Consider the following 27,012-nt stretch of genomic DNA (forward strand, 5'->3'; position numbering starts at 1 on the left):
ACTGTACTGCTCCCTACATCTACTCCATGTACTGTACTGCTCCCTACATCTACTCCATGTACTGTACTGCTCCCTACATCTACTCCATGTACTGTGCTGCTCTCTACATCTACTCCATGTACTGTGCTGCTCCCTACATCTACTCCATGTACTGTACTGCTCTCTACATCTACTCCATGTACTGTACTGCTCCCTACATCTACTCCATGTACTGTACTGCTCCCTACATCTACTCCATGTACTGTACTGCTCCCTACATCTACTCCATGTACTGTACTGCTCTCTACATCTACTCCATGTACTGTACTGCTCCCTACATCTACTCCATGTACTGTACTGCTCCCTACATCTACTCCATGTACTGTACTGCTCTCTACATCTACTCCATGTACTGTACTGCTCTCTACATCTACTCCATGTACTGTACTGCTCTCTACATCTACTACCTGTACTGTACTGCTCCCTACATCTACTACATGTACTATACTGCTCCCTACATCTACTCCATGTACTGTACTGCTCCCTACATCTACTCCATGTACTGTACTGCTCTCTACATCTACTCCATGTACTGTACTGCTCCCTACATCTACTACCTGTACTGTACTGCTCTCTACATCTACTCCATGTACTGTACTGCTCTCTACATCTACTCCATGTACTGTACTGCTCTCTACATCTACTCCATGTACTGTACTGCTCTCTACATCTACTCCATGTACTGTACTGCTCTCTACATCTACTCCATGTACTGTACTGCTCCCTACATCTACTACATGTACTGTACTGCTCTCTACATCTACTCCATGTACTGTACTGCTCCCTACATCTACTACATGTACTGTACTGCTCTCTACATCTACTACATGTACTGTACTGATCTCTACATCTACTACATGTACTGTACTGATCTCTACATCTACCCCATGTACTGTACTGCTCTCTACATCTACTCCATGTACTGTACTGCTCCCTACATCTACTACCTGTACTGTACTGCTCCCTACATCTACTCCATGTACTGTACTGCTCCCTACATCTACTCCATGTACTGTACTGCTCCCTACATCTACTCCATGTACTGTACTGCTCCCTACATCTACTCCATGTACTGTACTGCTCCCTACATCTACTCCATGTACTGTGCTGCTCTCTACATCTACTCCATGTACTGTGCTGCTCCCTACATCTACTCCATGTACTGTACTGCTCTCTACATCTACTCCATGTACTGTACTGCTCCCTACATCTACTCCATGTACTGTACCGCTCCCTACATCTACTCCATGTACTGTACTGCTCCCTACATCTACTCCATGTACTGTACTGCTCTCTACATCTACTCCATGTACTGTACTGCTCTCTACATCTACTCCATGTACTGTACTGCTCCCTACATCTACTACCTGTACTGTACTGCTCCCTACATCTACTCCATGTACTGTACTGCTCCCTACATCTACTCCATGTACTGTACTGCTCCTACATCTACTCCATGTACTGTACTGCTCCCTACATCTACTCCATGTACTGTACTGCTCCCTACATCTACTCCATGTACTGTGCTGCTCTCTACATCTACTCCATGTACTGTGCTGCTCCCTACATCTACTCCATGTACTGTACTGCTCTCTACATCTACTCCATGTACTGTACTGCTCCCTACATCTACTCCATGTACTGTACTGCTCCCTACATCTACTCCATGTACTGTACTGCTCCCTACATCTACTCCATGTACTGTACTGCTCTCTACATCTACTCCATGTACTGTACTGCTCTCTACATCTACTCCATGTACTGTACTGCTCCCTACATCTACTCCATGTACTGTACTGCTCTCTACATCTACTCCATGTACTGTACTGCTCTCTACATCTACTCCATGTACTGTACTGCTCTCTACATCTACTACCTGTACTGTACTGCTTCCTACATCTACTACATGTACTATACTGCTCCCTACATCTACTCCATGTACTGTACTGCTCCCTACATCTACTCCATGTACTGTACTGCTCCCTACATCTACTCCATGTACTGTACTGCTCCCTACATCTACTACCTGTACTGTACTGCTCTCTACATCTACTCCATGTACTGTACTGCTCTCTACATCTACTCCATGTACTGTACTGCTCTCTACATCTACTCCATGTACTGTACTGCTCTCTACATCTACTCCATGTACTGTACTGCTCTCTACATCTACTTCATGTACTGTACTGCTCTCTACATCTACTCCATGTACTGTACTGCTCCCTACATCTACTCCATGTACTGTACTGCTCTCTACATCTACTCCATGTACTGTACTGCTCCCTACATCTACTCCATGTACTGTACTGCTCCCTACATCTACTCCATGTACTGTACTGCTCCCTACATCTACTCCATGTACTGTACTGCTCTCTACATCTACTACATGTACTGTACTGCTCCCTACATCTACTCCATGTACTGTACTGCTCCCTACATCTACTCCATGTACTGTACTGCTCTCTACATCTACTCCATGTACTGTACTGCTCCCTACATCTACTCCATGTACTGTACTGCTCCCTACATCTACTCCATGTACTGTACTGCTCCCTACATCTACTCCATGTACTGTACTGCTCTCTACATCTACTCCATGTACTGTACTGCTCTCTACATCTACTCCATGTACTGTACTGCTCCCTACATCTACTCCATGTACTGTACTGCTCTCTACATCTACCTGTACTGTACTGCTCCCTACATCTACTCCATGTACTGTACTGCTCCCTACATCTACTCCATGTACTGTACTGCTCCCTACATCTACTCCATGTACTGTACTGCTCTCTACATCTACTCCATGTACTGTACTGCTCTCTACATCTACTCCATGTACTGTACTGCTCCCTACATCTACTCCATGTACTGTACTGCTCTCTACATCTACTACCTGTACTGTACTGCTCCCTACATCTACTCCATGTACTGTACTGCTCCCTACATCTACTCCATGTACTGTACTGCTCTCTACATCTACTCCATGTACTGTACTGCTCCCTACATCTACTCCATGTACTGTACTGCTCCCTACATCTACTCCATGTACTGTACTGCTCTCTACATCTACTCCATGTACTGTACTGCTCCCTACATCTACTCCATGTACTGTACTGCTCTCTACATCTACTCCATGTACTGTACTGCTCCCTACATCTACTCCATGTACTGTACTGCTCCCTACATCTACTCCATGTACTGTACTGCTCTCTACATCTACTCCATGTACTGTACTGCTCTCTACATCTACTACCTGTACTGTACTGCTCCCTACATCTACTCCATGTACTGTACTGCTCCCTACATCTACTCCATGTACTGTACTGCTCCCTACATCTACTACATGTACTGTACTGCTCCCTACATCTACTCCATGTACTGTGCTGCTCTCTACATCTACTCCATGTACTGTACTGCTCCCTACATCTACTCCATGTACTGTACTGCTCCCTACATCTACTCCATGTACTGTACTGCTCCCTACATCTACTCCATGTACTGTACTGCTCCCTACATCTACTCCATGTACTGTACTGCTCCCTACATCTACTCCATGTACTGTACTGCTCCCTACATCTACTCCATGTACTGTACTGCTCCCTACATCTACTCCATGTACTGTACTGCTCCCTACATCTACTCCATGTACTGTACTGCTCCCTACATCTACTCCATGTACTGTACTGCTCCCTACATCTACTCCATGTACTGTACTGCTCTCTACATCTACTCCATGTACTGTACTGCTCCCTACATCTACTCCATGTACTGTACTGCTCTCTACATCTACTCCATGTACTGTACTGCTCCCTACATCTACTCCATGTACTGTACTGCTCCCTACATCTACTCCATGTACTGTACTCCTCCCTACATCTACTCCATGTACTGTGCTGCTCTCTACATCTATTCCATGTACTGTACTGCTCTCTACATCTACTACCTGTACTGTACTGCTCCCTACATCTACTCCATGTACTGTACTGCTCCCTACATCTACTCCATGTACTGTACTGCTCCCTACATCTACTACATGTACTGTACTGCTCCCTACATCTACTCCATGTACTGTGCTGCTCTCTACATCTACTCCATGTACTGTGCTGCTCTCTACATCTACTACCTGTACTGTACTGCTCCCTACATCTACTCCATGTACTGTACTGCTCCCTACATCTACTCCATGTACTGTACTGCTCCCTACATCTACTCCGTGTACTGTACTGCTCCCTACATCTACTCCGTGTACTGTGCTGCTCTCTACATCTACTCCATGTACTGTGCTGCTCTCTACATCTACTCCATGTACTGTGCTGCTCCCTACATCTACTCCATGTACTGTACTGCTCTCTACATCTACTCCATGTACTGTACTGCTCCCTACATCTACTCCATGTACTGTACTGCTCCCTACATCTACTCCATGTACTGTACTGCTCCCTACATCTACTCCATGTACTGTACTGCTCTCTACATCTACTCCATGTACTGTACTGCTCTCTACATCTACTCCATGTACTGTACTGCTCTCTACATCTACTCCATGTACTGTACTGCTCTCTACATCTACTCCATGTACTGTACTGCTCTCTACATCTACTCCATGTACTGTACTGCTCTCTACATCTACTACCTGTACTGTACTGCTCCCTACATCTACTCCATGTACTGTACTGCTTCCTACATCTACTACATGTACTATACTGCTCCCTACATCTACTCCATGTACTGTACTGCTCCCTACATCTACTCCATGTACTGTACTGCTCCCTACATCTACTCCATGTACTGTACTGCTCCCTACATCTACTACCTGTACTGTACTGCTCTCTACATCTACTCCATGTACTGTACTGCTCTCTACATCTACTCTATGTACTGTACTGCTCTCTACATCTACTCCATGTACTGTACTGCTCTCTACATCTACTCCATGTACTGTACTGCTCTCTACATCTACTTCATGTACTGTACTGCTCTCTACATCTACTCCATGTACTGTACTGCTCCCTACATCTACTCCATGTACTGTACTGCTCTCTACATCTACTCCATGTACTGTACTGCTCCCTACATCTACTCCATGTACTGTACTGCTCCCTACATCTACTCCATGTACTGTACTGCTCCCTACATCTACTCCATGTACTGTACTGCTCTCTACATCTACTACATGTACTGTACTGCTCCCTACATCTACTCCATGTACTGTACTGCTCCCTACATCTACTCCATGTACTGTACTGCTCTCTACATCTACTCCATGTACTGTACTGCTCCCTACATCTACTCCATGTACTGTACTGCTCCCTACATCTACTCCATGTACTGTACTGCTCCCTACATCTACTCCATGTACTGTACTGCTCTCTACATCTACTCCATGTACTGTACTGCTCTCTACATCTACTCCATGTACTGTACTGCTCCCTACATCTACTCCATGTACTGTACTGCTCTCTACATCTACTACCTGTACTGTACTGCTCCCTACATCTACTCCATGTACTGTACTGCTCCCTACATCTACTCCATGTACTGTACTGCTCTCTACATCTACTCCATGTACTGTACTGCTCCCTACATCTACTCCATGTACTGTACTGCTCCCTACATCTACTCCATGTACTGTACTGCTCTCTACATCTACTCCATGTACTGTGCTGCTCCCTACATCTACTCCATGTACTGTACTGCTCCCTACATCTACTCCATGTACTGTACTGCTCCCTACATCTACTCCATGTACTGTACTGCTCCCTACATCTACTACATGTACTGTACTGCTCTCTACATTTGCTTCATATACTGTACTGCTCCCTACATCTACTCCATGTACTGTACTGCTCTCTACATCTACTCCATGTACTGTACTGCTCCCTACATCTACTCCATGTACTGTACTGCTCCCTACATCTACTCCATGTACTGTACTGCTCCCTACATCTACTCCATGTACTGTACTGCTCTCTACATCTACTCCATGTACTGTGCTGCTCCCTACATCTACTCCATGTACTGTACTGCTCCCTACATCTACTCCATGTACTGTACTGCTCCCTACATCTACTCCATGTACTGTACTGCTCCCTACATCTACTACATGTACTGTACTGCTCCCTACATCTACTCCATGTACTGTACTGCTCTCTACATCTACTCCATGTACTGTACTGCTCCCTACATCTACTCCATGTACTGTACTGCTCTCTACATCTACTCCATGTACTGTACTGCTCCCTACATCTACTACATGTACTGTACTGCTCTCTACATCTACTACATGTACTGTACTGATCTCTACATCTACTACATGTACTGTACTGATCTCTACATCTACCCCATGTACTGTACTGCTCTCTACATCTACTCCATGTACTGTACTGCTCCCTACATCTACTACCTGTACTGTACTGCTCCCTACATCTACTCCATGTACTGTACTGCTCCCTACATCTACTCCATGTACTGTACTGCTCCCTACATCTACTCCATGTACTGTACTGCTCCCTACATCTACTCCATGTACTGTACTGCTCCCTACATCTACTCCATGTACTGTGCTGCTCTCTACATCTACTCCATGTACTGTGCTGCTCCCTACATCTACTCCATGTACTGTACTGCTCTCTACATCTACTCCATGTACTGTACTGCTCCCTACATCTACTCCATGTACTGTACTGCTCCCTACATCTACTCCATGTACTGTACTGCTCCCTACATCTACTCCATGTACTGTACTGCTCTCTACATCTACTCCATGTACTGTACTGCTCTCTACATCTACTCCATGTACTGTACTGCTCCCTACATCTACTCCATGTACTGTACTGCTCTCTACATCTACTCCATGTACTGTACTGCTCTCTACATCTACTCCATGTACTGTACTGCTCTCTACATCTACTACCTGTACTGTACTGCTTCCTACATCTACTACATGTACTATACTGCTCCCTACATCTACTCCATGTACTGTGCTGCTCTCTACATCTACTCCATGTACTGTACTGCTCCCTACATCTACTCCATGTACTGTGCTGCTCTCTACATCTACTCCATGTACTGTGCTGCTCCCTACATCTACTCCATGTACTGTACTGCTCCCTACATCTACTACCTGTACTGTACTGCTCTCTACATCTACTCCATGTACTGTACTGCTCTCTACATCTACTCCATGTACTGTACTGCTCTCTACATCTACTCCATGTACTGTACTGCTCTCTACATCTACTCCATGTACTGTACTGCTCTCTACATCTACTTCATGTACTGTACTGCTCTCTACATCTACTCCATGTACTGTACTGCTCCCTACATCTACTCCATGTACTGTACTGCTCTCTACATCTACTCCATGTACTGTACTGCTCCCTACATCTACTCCATGTACTGTACTGCTCCCTACATCTACTCCATGTACTGTACTGCTCCCTACATCTACTCCATGTACTGTACTGCTCTCTACATCTACTACATGTACTGTACTGCTCCCTACATCTACTCCATGTACTGTACTGCTCCCTACATCTACTCCATGTACTGTACTGCTCTCTACATCTACTCCATGTACTGTACTGCTCCCTACATCTACTCCATGTACTGTACTGCTCCCTACATCTACTCCATGTACTGTACTGCTCCCTACATCTACTCCATGTACTGTACTGCTCTCTACATCTACTCCATGTACTGTACTGCTCTCTACATCTACTCCATGTACTGTACTGCTCCCTACATCTACTCCATGTACTGTACTGCTCTCTACATCTACTACCTGTACTGTACTGCTCCCTACATCTACTCCATGTACTGTACTGCTCCCTACATCTACTCCATGTACTGTACTGCTCTCTACATCTACTCCATGTACTGTACTGCTCCCTACATCTACTCCATGTACTGTACTGCTCCCTACATCTACTCCATGTACTGTACTGCTCTCTACATCTACTCCATGTACTGTGCTGCTCCCTACATCTACTCCATGTACTGTACTGCTCCCTACATCTACTCCATGTACTGTACTGCTCCCTACATCTACTCCATGTACTGTACTGCTCCCTACATCTACTACATGTACTGTACTGCTCTCTACATTTGCTTCATATACTGTACTGCTCCCTACATCTACTCCATGTACTGTACTGCTCTCTACATCTACTCCATGTACTGTACTGCTCTCTACATCTACTCCATGTACTGTACTGCTCTCTACATCTACTCCATGTACTGTGCTGCTCCCTACATCTACTCCATGTACTGTACTGCTCCCTACATCTACTCCATGTACTGTACTGCTCCCTACATCTACTCCATGTACTGTACTGCTCCCTACATCTACTACATGTACTGTACTGCTCTCTACATCTACTCCATGTACTGTACTGCTCCCTACATCTACTCCATGTACTGTACTGCTCTCTACATCTACTCCATGTACTGTACTGCTCCCTACATCTACTACATGTACTGTACTGCTCTCTACATCTACTACATGTACTGTACTGATCTCTACATCTACTACATGTACTGTACTGATCTCTACATCTACCCCATGTACTGTACTGCTCCCTACATCTACTCCATGTACTGTACTGCTCCCTACATCTACTCCATGTACTGTACTGCTCCCTACATCTACTCCATGTACTGTGCTGCTCTCTACATCTACTCCATGTACTGTGCTGCTCCCTACATCTACTCCATGTACTGTACTGCTCTCTACATCTACTCCATGTACTGTACTGCTCCCTACATCTACTCCATGTACTGTACTGCTCCCTACATCTACTCCATGTACTGTACTGCTCCCTACATCTACTCCATGTACTGTACTGCTCTCTACATCTACTCCATGTACTGTACTGCTCTCTACATCTACTCCATGTACTGTACTGCTCCCTACATCTACTCCATGTACTGTACTGCTCTCTACATCTACTCCATGTACTGTACTGCTCTCTACATCTACTCCATGTACTGTACTGCTCTCTACATCTACTACCTGTACTGTACTGCTCCCTACATCTACTCCATGTACTGTACTGCTCCCTACATCTACTCCATGTACTGTACTGCTCTCTACATCTACTCCATGTACTGTACTGCTTCCTACATCTACTACATGTACTATACTGCTCCCTACATCTACTCCATGTACTGTGCTGCTCTCTACATCTACTCCATGTACTGTACTGCTCCCTACATCTACTCCATGTACTGTGCTGCTCTCTACATCTACTCCATGTACTGTGCTGCTCCCTACATCTACTCCATGTACTGTACTGCTCTCTACAACTACTCCATGTACTGTACTGCTCCCTACATCTACTCCATGTACTGTACTGCTCTCTACATCTACTCCATGTACTGTACTGCTCTCTACATCTACTCCATGTACTGTACTGCTCCCTACATCTACTCCATGTACTGTACTGCTCTCTACATCTACTCCATGTACTGTACTGCTCTCTACATCTACTCCATGTACTGTACTGCTCCCTACATCTACTCCATGTACTGTACTGCTCCCTACATCTACTACATGTACTGTACTGCTCCCTACATCTACTCCATGTACTGTACTGCTCCCTACATCTACTACATGTACTGTACTGCTCCCTACATCTACTCCATGTACTGTACTGCTCCCTACATCTACTACATGTACTGTACTGCTCCCTACATCTACTCCATGTACTGTACTGCTCCCTACATCTACTCCATGTACTGTACTGCTCCCTACATCTACTCCATGTACTGTACTGCTCCCTACATCTACTCCATGTACTGTACTGCTCCCTACATCTACTCCATGTACTGTACTGCTCCCTACATCTACTCCATGTACTGTACTGCTCTCTACATCTACTCCATGTACTGTACTGCTCTCTACATTTGCTTCATATACTGTACTGCACAGCTCCATGAAGAAGATGCTTCTCTCCTCTCATAGAAAGTATTTCCTGCAGCAGCTAATTAGGATTTGCTTCATCTATATTAGTTGTTATTATCTTGTTATTTAAAGGACCTCAGAGCTAGTAACAAGTCATACAGTCTCAAATGATATTGGTCGCCCATTATGAATACTGTAACTTGAGGGGAACGGTAATGTTTCTCGGCCACCTTTATATTTAATGCTGTATGACTCCACTAGGCCCCCACCCTATATGGTTTGCCATACTGGGCTATTATACATCTGCCCACTTGCCCTCTCACCTCCAGCAGCTGCTTCACATCCCAGGCGTCTTTGTTCTCACTGGGATAATTCTTCGCCATGTTATAGTGCAGCTTTGAACCGGTCACGTTCTCTGGTTCCTTGTGAACAATGATCTGTATTAAAAGGATAATAAGTCATAACAGTATATTGTAAGTCCAGAAGCTGTAAATCATGTAAAGGAGTCTCATTACACCAAGTTACTATTGCACAGTGTATAGCGTCAGTGTAAGAATTAGACATATTCCCTATTTAGCCTCGCTCTCTCTAGCAGGTTTTCAGCGTTCTCAGTACAGACTCCAGATTGCTCAGATTTCCTGCTCCCCCCTCCCCCCAATCTTCATGTCTGCTCATCTTGTCTCTTCCTAGGAATACTGTCGCTCAGTCACCTCATGATGCCAGCCTTCTGCTCACCAGCTCATTCCTCTGTGCCAGAATCTTCACCCATTTCTGCTGTGCCATCTGTGCCCAAACTCTGCTACAATGGGCCCTGAACAAACACCGCATGGTGCAGCAGACAGAATGCATCATAAGCTATCAAGACTGATCAGTCCACCATTATGGACCAACCAATACAGCAAACTAATAATAATGGCGGCCCTATATAATCCCTGCTGAGGTCTCTGAAGCCTCCATTACTGCGCATTATCCCCCAGATGACATTGGACGTACATGTATGGCATGGTGTGCTGGGCCTTAACCTCTTAAGAATGCAGGGCGTACCTGTATGAGACGGCTCACGAGCTGACCCGCGTCATAGCGGGGTGGTCCGGAACCCGTGGCTAATACCGGACATCATCGATCATGGTGATGTCCAGCATTAACCCCTTAGATGCCGAGATCAAAGTTTATTGCAGCGTCTAAAATAAAAGCATTCCTGGCCGCTCAGCGGAGCTGATCGGGACCACCGCGGTTTCACCGCAGTGTCCTGATCAGCTAAGAGGAAGGCTGTCCAATCTGTTCCTCGATGCTCCAGGCAGCCTGGAGCAATCAAGCACAGATAACACTGATCAATGCTATGCTATGGCACAGCATTGAACAGTGTATGCAATCCAAGGATTGCATGTAATAGTTCCCTATGGGGACTACAAAATGGTGTGTAAAAAAAACAAAAAACAAAAACAAAAAAAAAAGTCATAAATGTGAATTAACCCCTTCCCTAATACAAGTTTGAATCACCCCCTTTTCCCCATTTAAAAAAATAAATAAATATCTAAACTAAAATAAACATATGTTGTATCAACGCATGTGTAAATATCCGAACTATAAAAATATAAATGTTAATTAAACCGCACGGTCAATGGCATATACGTAAAAAAAAAAAAGTCCAAAATTGCGTATTTTTGGTCACTTTGAACACCTTAAAAAAAGTATAAAAAGTGATAAAAAAAAGTCCCATCAAAACAAAAATGGCAGATAAAAACTGAAGGTCACGGTGCAAAAAATGAGCCCTCATACATCCCCACATACATAAAAATAAAAAAGTTATAGGGGTCAGAAGAGGAGAGGAAAATTTTAAATGTACTAATATTCATGCAGAAAATGATAATTTTTTAACAAGTAAAACAAAATCAAACCTATATAAGTTGGGTATCATTTTAATTGTATGGACCTACAGAATAAAAATAAAGGTGTCAATTTTAGCATAAAGTGCACTGTGTTGAAACAGAAGCTGCTAAAATTTACAAAATGGCGTTTATTTTTTATTTTTGTTTGTTTCAATTTTGTCCCACAAATAATTTTATTTTGTTTCGCCATAGATTTCATGGTGAAATGACTGATGTCATTATAAAGTAAAATCGGTAGCGCATAAAACAAGCCCTCATATAGGTGGAAAACTGAAAGCGTTATGATTTTTAGAAGGTGATAAGGAAAAAACTAAAGTGCAAAAATGGAAAAACCCTGGAGGTAAAGGGGTTAAAGTAGACATCCAGCCTGAAGTGTGTGTGTATGTAGCCCCTACCCTGTCAAAAAATATTAAATCATCCTCTTTTCCCATAAAATAAAAATAAAAAAAACAAAAACAAAAAAACAAAGAAATAACAAAAAATGTATTTATGTATTTTAGGTGTTCATGTCTAAAGGCAAACACTTTGACAGTCATTACATGCGATATTGGAATATGCTAAAATCGCCATGTAGCCCTTGCTATTAACCCCTTAAGGACTCAGCCCATTTTGGCCTTAAGGACTCAGACAATTTAATTTTTACGTTTTCATTTTTTCCTCCTCGCCTTCTAAAAATCATAACTCTTTTATATTTTCATCCACAGACTAGTATGAGGGCTTGTTTTTTGCGCGACCAGTTGTCCTTTGTAATGACATCACTCATTATATCATAAAATGTATGGCGCAACCAAAAAACACTATTTTTGTGGGGAAATTAAAACGAAAAACGCAATTTTGCTAATTTTGGAAGGTTTTGTTTTCACGCCGTACAATTTCTGGTAAAAATGACATGTGTTCTTTATTCTGGGGGTCAATACGATTAAAATGATATCCATTATTATATACTTTTATATTATTGTTGCGCTTAAAAAAAATCACAAACTTTTTAACCAAATTAGTACGCTTATAATCCCTTTATTTTGATGACCTATAACTTTTTTATTTTTCCGTATAAGCGGCGGTATGGGGGCTCATTTTTTGCGCCATGATCTGTACTTTTTTTTTATACCACATTTGCATATAAAAAACTTTTAATACATTTTTTATCATTTTTTTTTTATAAAATGTATTAAAAAAGTAGGAATTTTGGACTTTTTAAATTTTTTTTCGTTCACGCCGTTCACCGTACGGGATCATTAACATTTTATTTTAATAGTTCGGACATTTACGCACGCGGCGATACCAAATATGTCTATAAAAAAAAATGTTTACGCTTTTTGGGGGTAAAATAGGAAAAAACGGACGTTTTACTTTTTTTTTATTGGGGGAGGGGATTTTTCACTTTTTTTTTACTTTTACTTTTACATTTTTTTACATTTTTTTTTACACTTGAATAGTCCCCATAGGGGACTATTCATAGCAATACCATGATTGCTAATACTGATCTGTTCTATGTATAGGACATAGAACAGATCAGTATTATCGGTCATCTCCTGCTCTGGTCTGCTCGATCACAGACCAGAGCAGGAGACGCCGGGAGCCGCACGGAGGAAGGAGAGGGGACCTCCGTGCGGCGTTATGAATGATCGGATCGCCGCAGCAGCGCTGCGGGCGATCCGATCGTTCATTTTAATCGAACTGCCGCAGATGCCGGGATCTGTATTGATCCCGGCACCTGAGGGGTTAATGGCGGACGCCCACGAGATCGCGGGCGTCGGCCATTGCCGGCGGGTCCCTGGCTGCGATCAGCAGCCGGGATCAGCCGCGCATGACACGGGCATCGCTCCGATGCCCGCGGTTATGCTTAGGACGTAAATGTACGTCCTGGTGCGTTAAGTACCACCTCACCAGGACGTACATTTACGTCCTGCGTCCTTAAGGGGTTAAAGGAGTATTCCAGGATTTTTTTTATTTGACTATGCTACAGGGGCTGTAAAGTTAGCGTAGTTCATAATATAGTGTCTATACCTGTGTGTGACGGTTTTCTCCCAATTCTTCTGTGATTTTCACCCCAATATTTATTTTTACCAGCATACAAAATGACTGCTGTCTCGGATTTTTCCCAGCTTGCAATGCGGCCGAGACCTGACTCAATAGTCAGCTGATGACAGGGAGCCTGTCTGCTTCAATGGGTGGAGAGAGCAATCTGCAAGTAATGCAACAGCTGGAGGCACCCTGATTGAAAAACACAGGTCTTTTGTTTCAATGGGTGCGGTGGCTGATGTGTGAGAGGGAGGAAAATGGAATTGTGGGATTTGTAGTAAAAAAAAAAAACATAAGTCAAACAGGAAATACAAGTTCACAAAAAGCTAGTCACAGTGTTATGGTAATCTCATAACATAGCCATTTAGCCCCAAGACAAGCGCAGATCCTTCCTAAGCATGTCCATTACTGTCTGCCAGGTACGTACTAAAATCCCCTTATGGTGGAGAACCCCTTTAATTTTTTCCGATGGAAATACTGCTTACATAATATAAAAATCTAGGAGTAGTATAGGAGACCTGTTTTAAAGGTATGTTCACATATACTGTATATGCTGCAGATTTTATGCTATTTATATTGGTTAGAATCTGCATATAATCTGCAGTGTATACAGTACATGTGAACAGAACCTTACAATATAAGTATATTTCTCAGTCATGTCCTGTGATGTCCTCTTCTATATAAGATGAAGAATAAAATCGTCAATGCACCAAGCCTGAGAATCCTGAATTATCCATTAATTATTAAATAAGATTCCCAGCAACAAAGATTCAGCCGCCTCCAACACGACATCAGTTAATGGACCGTACATCATAAAGCTGAAGGCTGGACTAGACAACCCCAACTTTGGCTGTCCGGGCATGCTGGGAGTTGTAGTTTTGCAACAGCTGGAGGCACATTGGTTGTTAAAGAATTCTGTAGATTGTACTCTAATCCCATATAGTCCTGGAATGATTTATATGCCAACATTGGTATACACTGCTTACCACAGCTGTATACAACATACCTGTTCTATCTGGACGCCATATCCCTTCCACTGAGAATCCCATGACGTGTTCCTGTAGATGTCGTCCACTCGGTCAATGAGCTCGATCTACAATCACCAAAAGGTAACATTTTTTACACACACACACATACATACATATATATATATATATATATATATATATATATATATTGAAAAAGCAATATACACACCACTATTCTAACACTATCCATGCAAACACAGGTGCTTTCCAGTGTCATTTCCACCCTATTTCAGCTTATCTCTCTGCAGCGCCGATCTATTCACTTTTTATGGGTGAGCACTTGCGCGATCATGTGACCAGGAAGCAGGTCCCCTTAGTATCTCTCAGCTCCCTTCTCCTGTTTCCCTTCATGGGCCTGTATAGAAAGTAGTCCCTCACACAGCTTCAGAGATCACACTAAGGGCCCGTTCACATCTATACCACAGTAGTACGCAGCGAGATACGTTTAAACGGTACGGTACTTTTTATTGATACCACATTCGCTTATATAAAATTGACATCATTGACATCATTGGGATCATTGACATTAAGCACACGGCGATACCAAATATGTTTATAAAAAAAAATTACGCTTTTTGGGGGTAAAATGGGAAAAACTGACAATTTTCATTTTTCTTGGGGGAAGGGATTTTTCAAATGTTTTTACTTTTTTATTTTTATTTTACTTTTTCAAATTTTTATTTATTTATTTTTTTATTTTTTTTGCACTTTTTATGTCCCCATAGGGGACTATTTATAGCAATCATTTGATTGCTAATACTGTTCAGTGCTATGTATAGGACATAGCACTGATCAGTATTATCGGTCATCTTCTGCTCTGGTCTGAGATCGAGCAGACTAGAAGACGCCGGGAGACGGATGTAGGCAGGTCAGGGGACCTCTGTCCGCCATTACAGATGGCCGCGGCAGCGCTGCGGGCGATCCAATCATCTATTTGAACATGCGCATTGCAGCAGATGCCGTGACCTGTACTGATCACGGCATCTGAGGGGTTAATAGCGGACATCCGCGTGATCGCGGATGTCGGCCATTACCGGCGGGTCCCTGGCTGCTAATAGGGGAACCTGTTGTGTATGACGCGAGCACTGCTCCGATGCTGCTCCGGTCATACACAGGACGTAAATGTACGTCCTGGTGCGCAAAGTACTGCCAAACCAGGACGTACATTTACGTCCGTGGGTGTAAGGAGTTAAAAGGTATGTAAACATATACCGCAAACAAATCTGCACACCACAAAAACGAATGCAACGAATGCGCTACGAAAAAGAAGTCCATGCTAAATTTTCTACAGCTGATCGCTGGAGGTCCCAGCAGGACAACACTTTGTGATCAGCTTATGGTCAAGGTTCCCTTCTAACAAGTAGCAATTGCCCAGAGTGAAGAACCTCTCTTCTAGGTTTTACAGGAATATGTCAGATTGCAGATTCCTCACCAAGTAGTTAATAGTCGTGCTCTCCTCCTTTCGTCCCATGTATTTGTAGAAGCGATGATCTGCCACCACGAGCATCTTACAAGTGTTCTTCATAGGATCTGGGGGAGGTTTTTGCCTTTTCTCCCGATGCAAATGTTCGGTATCTAAATAAAATGTTAACAATGGATATATAACTGTTTATTTGGGATTATTAAAGGGGTCACATAGAATTAGAAAAACATGGATACTTTATTTCAGAAACAGCACCACTCCTGTCCACTGGACGTGTATGGTATTACAGCTCAACTCCAATTAAGTGCATGAAGCAGACCGCAATACCACAGACAACCTGGGAACAGATTGGGGCTCTTGCTGAAAAACAAATTTATTGGGAATCTCATGAAATGTTTTTGTTTTTTTACAGTCAAGCAGCTGCACAAACCTGAGATCCACCCTAATGTCACCAAAACATCAGCCGAAAAAGTAATAGGGTCCGGGCCCACTTTGCTGCTGTCGTATATGGACGAAGCCACATCTGCAGACACTCAGACCCTGACCAATCAACATTTTTCACATGTCTCTACAACTTTTAAAAGTGACCGAGCCCATTTAGGATTTTTTTTAAATTTTATTATTTATATTTGTAAACAATCCTGAAATCTTGCAGTTTCCATTTAGGCCACTAGGCCTAAATCTAAGCTGAGGCCTTCCTGTTCTGTTCAGATCACTTACCAGCAGTCTCCTCCTTATCATCACAGACAGGATGAGGCTATGTTCACACAGCGGAATTTCCCAGCGGAATTCCACCCGAAAAATTCAGCTCGGAAATTCCACAAAATTTACTGCACATTGGCCCTCATTTACTATTGCAAACCCGACATGTTTTGTCGGGTTGTGCGCCAGATTCTGGCGTATTGCGCTGGAAATTCTGTCTGCACCAGATTTTGTGCCAGAATTGAAAAAACCCAAACTAACTCTCCATTTGGCTAAGAAAACCCTAAAAAGGGCTTGACCATTGTGGAAAGGGGGCGTGGTCACCGAAAAGGGGCGTATTCCCGACATTTTCACAAAAACACTACATATTTACTAAGGTTTTCACATAAAATGTGGTGGATTTCAGCTGAGGAAAACCCGACAGATCAGAGCATGTGTAAAAAAAAAAAGGCCAAATGTAGGGAAAGTGGAAAATGTAGGGAAACCTTAGTAAATATTGTGGAAAATAAATTGTAGGGAATTAAAACCCACAAAGAAACCTACACAACACTCTTAGTAAGTAAGGGCCATTGTGTTTAATCGGGATTCCTCTGAGGCATCCACGCGCCAGGGAAATTCTGCATTCCTGATTCCGCACAAAGAATAAACCTGCCTTTAAATTTAGTAGGATTCCACTGTGGAATCCCACAAATGTCATTGGGGCTTTAAATTTCGGCAGTTGAGCACACAGAAATTCCGCCAAAATGTCACAAATATTCCGCAAATTTGCAATAATTCTGCATCAAGCTGAGCAGAATCCTGTTAATTCCAACGCCTTATAGTGAAAGGTGACACCAGTACATCGATAATGGGGTTGCACACAATAGCTATTGCTCACAGATCAGTCCCCCCCCCCCTCCCCGTAGAATGACCTCTGAAAAGATCACTGAGCATGCCCAACAATGGAGCAGAACGACAAGAAAAACAGTGTTGGGGAATCCATTACATGCTGGACATCCAACCCACCAGATAAATGGGTCTAATCGGCGTCCATGACCGCAATTCAAATTTACTGCAGTGTATTCTGTAGTGTATTATAAGGGAAAACTACGCAGTGTGAACATAGCCTTAAACTGGAAAGCTGATTTAGCATTGCTGCAAAGCAATACCCCCCTTCCGAGTTCTCACCTGATGTAACGTACCATAAGCTTTTAACTAAAGTGGGGAAGATTCAAGCTGCACTTCGCAGAGGATTTCCTGTAAAGGCTCAGTCCTTAATGAATATTCAGGTAAATGAATTCCGTTCTTCTGCCATTTTTCTCTGACATATATTTTAAGGGGAAGCAATAGTGAAGCGTTACATTACTGCATCTCCCTGGCTCTATTCCACAACACATATTTTTCCAAGATCTCTGCGCACCCACAGACTGTGAGGCTTAATGCCTGGCCCGCTGCCACCACAAAGTGCTCCACATTGTACAAAACTACTGAATAAGTCTCATGTAGATGTTTTCCAAACAGTATGCCTCCAACTGTTGTAAAACTACAACTCTCAGCAGGCCCAGACAGCCGAAGGCTGTCTGGGCCTTCTGTGAGTTGCAGTTTTGCAACAGCTGGAGGCACACTGTTTGAAAAAAAAACACTGATTTAACCCCAGACGTGCTACAGAGCGGTGATCTACAATCTGTGGCTCTGGGGCTGGTGCGGAACTACAACTTTCAGCATGCCCTGGAATCCATAAGCTGTCCGGACATGCTGGGAGTTGTACTTCTACACCGGCATCAGAACCACAGATTGTAGATCACAAAACATGGGCCCAAATTTTCAGTTTCGGCACCAAATTTTCATTTCAGTGCACCACTGGTTCAAAGTGTACCTGTCATGTAAAAAAAAAGGTTTTGATCGGCAAAAACTTCCAGCATGCCCTGGAATCCATAAGCTGTCTGGAGATGCTGGGAGTTGTACTTCTACGCTATAATTGTATGTTATAGAGGTACAGGTCCTACAAGGAGACCAAATTATTCCCAGCATCAACTATATCAAATCATATTTAAATAACCAATATGGTGTGGAACAGCGTGTGTTAAAATATAACTTTTAATGATATTGATAAAAATCACCAAAATAATCGTGCTATAGTGAAACTAAAATAGAATTAAATTAACATAGCCCTCCTGTGCTATACGTATATGCTACGCAGCATAGGATGTTAATTGCTCCCAACGAGTTTCAACCTAAGTTAAAGGCATCATCAGGGGAGACTTATGCAATCTTAGCTATGAATATTATAATTGAAATGTAGCTCAGGTCAAGTCAGTCCCTGTTATGACATAAATGATCCCACCATGCAATGTAATCAATAAGCACTTTACTGGTGCTAGTTAGCACCACAGGGTAACACTGTATGTCCAGTCTCGGCGTAGAACCAGATCCCGGCACGATTATCCCTGTTGCTCGCGGCGTGCAGCACGACACCCGCAGTGGCGGGGAGCTGTTAGTACATAGTACAGCTACAGCGCGCTGACTGAGTTGTACTTCTACACCAGCATCAGAACAACAGTTGTAGATCACAAAACATGGGCCCAAATTTTCCGTTTCGGCACCAAATGTTCATTTTGGTGCACCGCTGGTTCAAAGTGTACCTGTTATGTAAAAAAGGTTTTGATCATTCGGGGTCTCAAAGCTAAGACCATCCCCCCCCCCCCCAACTACCGATCAGGAAAGTGAGCATGGAGTAGCACAATCTGCATCCTGTGGCCCCATTATAAGGGTATGTTCACACAGCGGAATTTACGTGGGGAATTCCACAAAAAAATTCAGCCGGAAATTCAGCCGAAATTTACTGCCCAGTGATTTTACGCAGTCCCATTCTGACAACTGAAATTCTGCGGCGGGCGTTCAGCCGAGGAAATTCCGCTTTCCACATAAATATAAAACCAGTCTTTGCAGGAATCCCATTGAAGTCAATGGGGCTTGAATTTCTGCGGAATTCTGTATTCTAAGAACACAGAAATTCTGCTGCAATTCCGTTCAGCATTTCCAGAACTTCTCCTAAATCGATGGAGGTCTCATCACTGAGACCCTGACTGATCTTAAATGGGTACTCCCGTGGAAAACTTTTTTTTTATTTATTTTAAATCAACTGGCACCAGAAAGTTAAAACAGATTTGTAAATTACTTCTATAAAAAAAATCTTAATCCTTCCAGTACTACAGAGGAATACTACAGAGGAAATGGATTTCTTTTTGGAACACAGAGCTCTCTGCTGACATCATGACCACAGTGCTCTCTGCTGACATCTCTGTCCATTTAAGGAACTGTCCAGAGCAGCATATGTTTTCTATGGGGATTTTCTCCTACTCTGGACAGTTCTTAAAATGGACAGAGATGTCAGCAGAGAGCACTGTGATCATGATGTCAGCAGAGAGCTCTGTGTTCCAAAAAGAAAACCATTTCCTCTGTAGTATTCAGCAGCTAATAAGTACTGGAAGGATTAAGATTTTTTTAATAGAAGTAATTTACAAATCTGTTTAATTTTCTGGCACCAGTTGATTTAAAAAAAATAATACATTTTCCACGGGAGTGCCCCTTTAGGTTTTCACATATTTTTCTAAAATCACATGAATAACACATCCTGTAACGTCACGCAACAAAGTTAGTCATGAATCTCCAGCCAAAACCACCAACCAGTGCCAACCTGACGTTGTGCTTAAAACTAGTGCAAAAAAGATCAAACATGGACAAAAATTCGATGAAATCATTTTTTTGAAAAAAAAAAAAGAGGGAAGTATGAGGTCACTTCATTTTGCAAACATGATCAGTCCTGGCAGACAGGATGTAAGCAGGCGTCAGCCGGTGTGTATACATTTCATACACATTAGTGATTCGTGACTGACATCATCTCTTTGTGATCAGCTCTGTATAGACTACAGGGAGGAATGAGACTTCATTGTCATCTGTGAGGTAGAGCTGGGCGGTAGGACCAAATATGTGTATCACTGTATTTTTGTAACTTATGGCGGTTCCACAGTATTTCTTTCACCCCCCCCAAATCATGTGACCCGCGAGTGCTGTTCCCCCACCCCCAAATCATGTTACCCGCCAGCGCTGTTCTGCTCCCCCCCCAATGAATTATCAGCCCAGCGGGTACTACTCACATATGTCACCCGCAAACACTGCCCATCTCCTCTTTGTTGGGGGTCGCCGGAAATCACTGTACGCCAGTGGTCTCCAACCTGCGGACCTCCAGCTGTTGCAAAACTACAACTCCCAGCATGCCCGGACAGCCGTTGGCTGTCCGGGCATGCTGGGAGTTGTAGTTTTGCAAGAGCTGGAGGTCCGCAGGTTGGAGACCACTGCTGTACGCGGTATCCCTATGCCCGGGCTGCAAAAGATAAAGAAAATAAACTTTAACTTACCTACGTCGGCCGCACGCTGGGGACTGGAACGTCGGACAGCCGTCAGCCTATCACCAGCCGGAGCGATGCCCCGCCCCGGCCAGTGATAGGCTGAGCCCACTGTCATGTAAGAAGCCGGCTCCTTACATGACAGTGGGCTCAGCCTATCACTGGTTAGGGCGGGACATCGCTCCGTTCCAGTCCCCAGCGTAAGGCCGACGTAGGTAAGTTAAAGTTTATTTTCTTTATCTTTTGCAGCCCGGGCATAGGGATACAGCATACAGCAGGGGTCTCCAACCTGCGGACCTCCAGCTGTTGCAAATCTACAACTCCCAGCATGCCCGGACGGGCATGCTGGGAATTGTAGTTTTGCAACATCTGGAGGTCCGCAGGTTGGAGACCACTGGCGTACAGTGAGTTCCAGCACCGGCGGCCCCCAACAAAGAGGAGATGGGCAGTCTTTGCGGGTGACATATGTGAGTAGTACCCCGCTGGGCTGATAATTAATTTGGGGGGGGGGGAGCAGAACAGCGCTGGCAGGTCACATGATTAGTTCCCCGATGTGGGGACAGCGCAGCGCTGGGCTGATAATTCATTCCCAAGGGGGAGGGGCCAAACCAGTATTATGGTATTGGGAAAAATTCATATCTTAAAGTCCAAAAATTTTGGCATTCAGTATGAACCGGTATACCGCCCAGCCTTACCGTGAAGAAAAAAACCTCTCTGGAAACATATGGCTAAGAGATTTCGAATATTTCACCTAAGTCTCTGTTCACACCTCTTCTGCTGATTAAAGGAGTACTCCGGCGAAAATTAACTTAACTTATCCCCTAATAAGTAGCTGATCGTGGGGAGGGGGGGGGGGGTTAGGCCAGCGCGATCATCAGGGCGGGAACCTGGTGCTCTCAGTAAGCAGCGTGTGTTGTCTACCAGTAGGTGACACGCGATCCATTCATTTGTATGGGAGCGACGATGATGCCCGAGAGCTGTACCTGGGTCTTTTCGGCACTCCCATAGGAATAAATGGAGTGCATGCCGGATGCAGCATGCTCCTCACTGAGCCCTGGGTCTCTTCCCAGTGATCGCGGGGGGCCCCAGGGTCCGGTCCCTCGCAATCAGCCACTTATCCCCTATACTGTAAGTTAATTTTCGCCGGAGATCTCCTTTAAATCTGTTCCTGAGAAAAGTTGATGGCAATCAATACAGATAACAATACATCACCTACATTGACCGAAATGGCATAAAAGCCAAAAGGTTAAAGTTGGACGTATACTTTGGAAGAATTTTCCCATGTACAATATATAGGAACAATGTAAACTTTGTCTACAGGCCTCCATACACATCTGAAAAAAGTTGGTTAAAAAGGGGTTATCCAGGAAAAAACTTTTTTTTTTATATATCAACTGGCTCCAGAAAGTTAAACAGATTTGTAAATGACTTCTATTTAAAAAATCTTAATCCTTTTAGTACTTATGAGCTGCTGAAGTTGAGTTGTTCTTTTCTGTCTAAGTGCTCTCTGATGACACCTGTCTAGGGAACTGTCCAGAGTAGAAGCAAATCCCCATAGCAAACCTCTTCTACTCTGTGCAGTTCCCGAGACAAGCAGAGATGTCAGCAGAGAGCACTGTTGCCAGACAGAAAAGAACAACTCAACTTCAGCAGCTGATAATTATTGGAAGGATTAAGATTTTTTAATAGAAGTAAATTGCTAATCTGTTTAACTTTCTGGAGGAGGTGATTTTATATATATATATATATATATATATATATATATATATATATATATATATAAAGTTTTTTCCTGGAATACCCCTTTAAGTCTGACGATTGTTTTGAACTGTCTAAAAGGGGTTTAAAAGGAGGATCTGTCATGATGGATTGGACATTTTGAAGACTGAAGGAGCAGGGATTTCTGCAGTTCTTCGAATAAATGGGTCGTAGATATTCCTGAAATAAACCTGTTGCCTGTGAATATATCCTTATACAAATGTATGGGAAGAAGGACAAAGCAAGAAAAAAAAATAATAAAGTCCAGACTCAGCATAAGATGATCTCTGAGGACGGGAAGCCGTAAGGGATTTGGAGTTTCCAGCTAAATATATTACTATAGTAGGAAATAGAGAATCTCATTCGAGTCATCCAACAACAAAAAGTTATTTCGGTCATGATTTTAGGAATAGATTTCCTCTTTCCTGAAAAATTCAGGACTCAAAACAGTCCTTGACCAACATGAAACACCTCCATGTGAACAATGCCAAGACAAACCTTACTGCCTGGCACGTGTCAGTGTGAACACTACTCACTACTAGAGATGAGCGAACTTACAGTAAATTCGATTCGTCACAAACTTCTCGGCTCGGCAGTTGATGACTTTTCCTGCATAAATTAGTTCAGCTTTCAGGCGCTCCCGTGGGCTGGAAAAGGTGGATACAGTCCTAGGAGACTCTTTCCTAGGACTGTATCCACCTTTTCCAGCCCACCGGAGCACCTGAAAGCTGAGTTAATTTATGCAGGAAAAGTCATCAACTGCCGAGCCGAGAAGTTTGTGACAAATCGAATTTACTGTAAGTTCGCTCATCTCTAGTCATAAGTGTTGGTCCTCAGAATGACAACATGTTCTCTATTAAGATATATGAGGAGTAGTATACGGCCAGCTGGTATCCTGGCTATGGGAGCACTTAGCACAGTACATGTTCCCTAATGTGCAGCTTCAGCCGAAACTTCAGTAGATTCATTTCTTGGGAACCTGAGGGCATCGTGCCAGGAGGATCTTCTACTGATGGAGCCGAGCGCTTGTGTAGAAACTAATTGACCAAATAGTCTATTTCCAGTTAACCCCTTAAGGACTCAGCCCATTTTGGCCTTAAGGACTCAGACAATTTAATTTTTACGTTTTCATTTTTTCCTCCTCGCCTTCTAAAAATCATAACTCTTTTATATTTTCATCCACAGACTAGTATGAGGGCTTGTTTTTTGCGCGACCAGTTGTCCTTTGTAATGACATCACTCATTATATCATAAAATGTATGGCGCAACCAAAAAACACTATTTTTGTGGGGAAATTAAAACGAAAAACGCAATTTTGCTAATTTTGGAAGGTTTCGTTTTCACACCGTACAATTTATGGTAAAAATGACGTGTGTTCTTTATTCTGAGGGTCAATACGATTAAAATGATACCCATTATTACATACTTTTATATTATTGTTGCGCTTTAAAAAAATCACAAACTATTTAACCAAATTAGTACGTTTATAATCCCTTTATTTTGATGACCTCTAACTTTTTTATTTTTCCGTATAAGCGGCGGTATGGGGGCTCATTTTTTGCACCATGATTTGTGCTTTTTTTTGATACCACATTTGTATATAAAAAACTTTTAATACATTTTTTATAATTTTTTTAAAATAAAATGTATAAAAAAAGTAGGAATTTTGGACTTTTTTTTTTTTCGTTCACGCCGTTCACCGTATGGGATCATTAACATTTTATTAGTTCGGGCATTTACGCACGCGGTGATACCAAATAGGTCTATAAAAAATTACGCTTTTTGGGGGTAAAATAGGAAAAAACAGACGTTTTACTTTTTTATTGGGGGAGGGGATTTTTCACATTTTTTTTTATTTTTTTTTTACACTTGAATAGTCCCCATAGGGGACTATTCATAGCAATACCATGATTGCTAATACTGATCTGTTCTATGTATAGGACATAGAACAGATCAGTATTATCGGTCATCTCCTGCTCTGGTCTGCTCGATCACAGACCAGAGCAGGAGACGCCGGGAGCCGGACGGAGGAAGGAGAGGGGACCTCCGTGCGGCGTTATGAATGATCGGATCCCCGCAGCAGCGCTGCGGGCAATCCGATCATTCATTCAAATCGCGCACTGCCGCAGATGCCGGGATCTGTATTGATCCCGGCACCTGAGGGGTTAATGGCGGACGCCCGCGAGATCGCGGGCGTCGGCCATTGCCGGCAGGTCCCTGGCTGCGATCAGCAGCCGGGATCAGCCGCGCATGACACGGGCATCGCTCCGATGCCCGCGGTTATGCACAGGACGTAAATGTACGTCCTGGTGCGTTAAGTACCACCGCACCAGGACGTACATTTACGTCCTGCGTCCTTAAGGGGTTAAAGGGGTATTCCAGGGAAAAACTTTTTTTTATATATATCAACTGGCTCCAGAAAGTTAAACAGATTTGTAAATGACTTCTATTAAAAAATCTTAATCCTTTCAGTACTTATGAGCTTCTCAAGTTAAGGTTGTTCTTTTCTGTCCTAGTAATCTCTGATGACACATGTCTCGGGAACCGCCCAGTTTAGAAGCAAATCCCCATAGCAAACCTCTTCTAAACTGGGCGTTTCCTTCAGAAGCTCATAAGTACTGAAAGGATTAAGATTTTTTTTTAATAGAAGTCATTTACAAATCTGTTTAACTTTCCGGAGCCAGTTAATATATAAAAAAGTTTTTTCCTGGAATACCCCTTTAAGAACAAAAGGGGCCTTGGTATCAAAGTGGATTTTCTGCTCCTATAACACTCTATCATACTCGTGAGTACTAATAAAAAGGACCGGACGGCTGTTTAAATGCAGTGTTTCCCAACCAGGATACCTCCAGCTGTTTCAAAACTACAACTCCCAGCACGCCCGGACAGCCTTTGGCTGTCCGGGCATGCTGGGAGTTGTAGTTTTGCAACAGCTGGAGGCACCCTGGTTAGGAAACATTGGTCTAACGTGTATAATGACGATGTAGGAGAGAAGGATAGGGCATGTTGGATGAGCTGCTGCAAGGGGCGTCTGCCAGCAGCTTACCCATCCTCTCTCCATTTTAAAAACATAAATGCCATGTGTATAAAAGGGGGTCAAAACTTGTCCTGAAAGCCTTTTCAAAGCTCTTTTTTAAAAGTAATTTCTAGTGTTTTATAATTTGATGTTTCCCTGCGTTTCCCTTGGTGCTGCTGGTAGTGGGTTCTGAATAGAATCAATCTCCTTCCCCCTCTGGCAGGTGACACTATAGCCCCTTCCTATTTCAGCTATACTACAGCAGGGGATCTGCTCCTTTTGCGAGAAGGGCCCCTGCAGGAAACAAAGGATCACTATACACAGACCCTGTTATGAGAATAATGAGCGTGTGTGTCCACAAGCACTCCGCTCAGTAGGTGGATGTGCACACTGCTATACACACTGAACACTAGATGGTGCTATACTATGTAAATAAAACCTCAGAACTTATCACTGAAACATTTCTTTTACAGCGTGTAAATGGAAAGAGTTGTTCGTTTTCTACAACCTAAAATGTTCAAATGGTGACACCCTTTTTTAGACATGCATAGTTTGGTGACACACTCCTCGCTGTACAGCCAACTGCACCAGTATCCAGTATCAGCACCACAAATGTCCCATGTGCCATTTCACCGTGCCCCCCTTTCTTCACCCCCTGTGCCATTTTATTCATCCCCCTCCTTGATCCCACTCCCTTGATCCCACATGTCACTTCACCTTCCCCTTGATCACCCCCTATTCCAGTTTACACCCCTTGTCACTTTCTCCCCCCCCCGTTCTTTCCTCTGTTCCTCTTGATTCCCCCCCCTAATCTCCTGTGCCACTTCATCCCCACCTTGACCCCCC

At 43.3% G+C, this 27,012-nt stretch overlaps 1 protein-coding gene across 1 annotated transcript in view; it reads right to left on the bottom strand.

The window, feature by feature from the left end:
- ADAM17 (ADAM metallopeptidase domain 17) overlaps nucleotides 1-27,012 on the bottom strand; it is a 91,156-nt gene that overhangs the window by 38,301 nt on the left and 25,843 nt on the right. Inside the window, 3 exon segments of the mRNA XM_056564161.1 lie at nucleotides 10,267-10,380; nucleotides 14,861-14,947; nucleotides 16,315-16,457. Coding sequence (XP_056420136.1) covers nucleotides 10,267-10,380; nucleotides 14,861-14,947; nucleotides 16,315-16,457 — 344 coding nt within the window.

Source organism: Hyla sarda, chromosome 3 (genome assembly GCF_029499605.1).
Source record: "Hyla sarda isolate aHylSar1 chromosome 3, aHylSar1.hap1, whole genome shotgun sequence".
NCBI lineage: Eukaryota > Metazoa > Chordata > Amphibia > Anura > Hylidae > Hyla > Hyla sarda.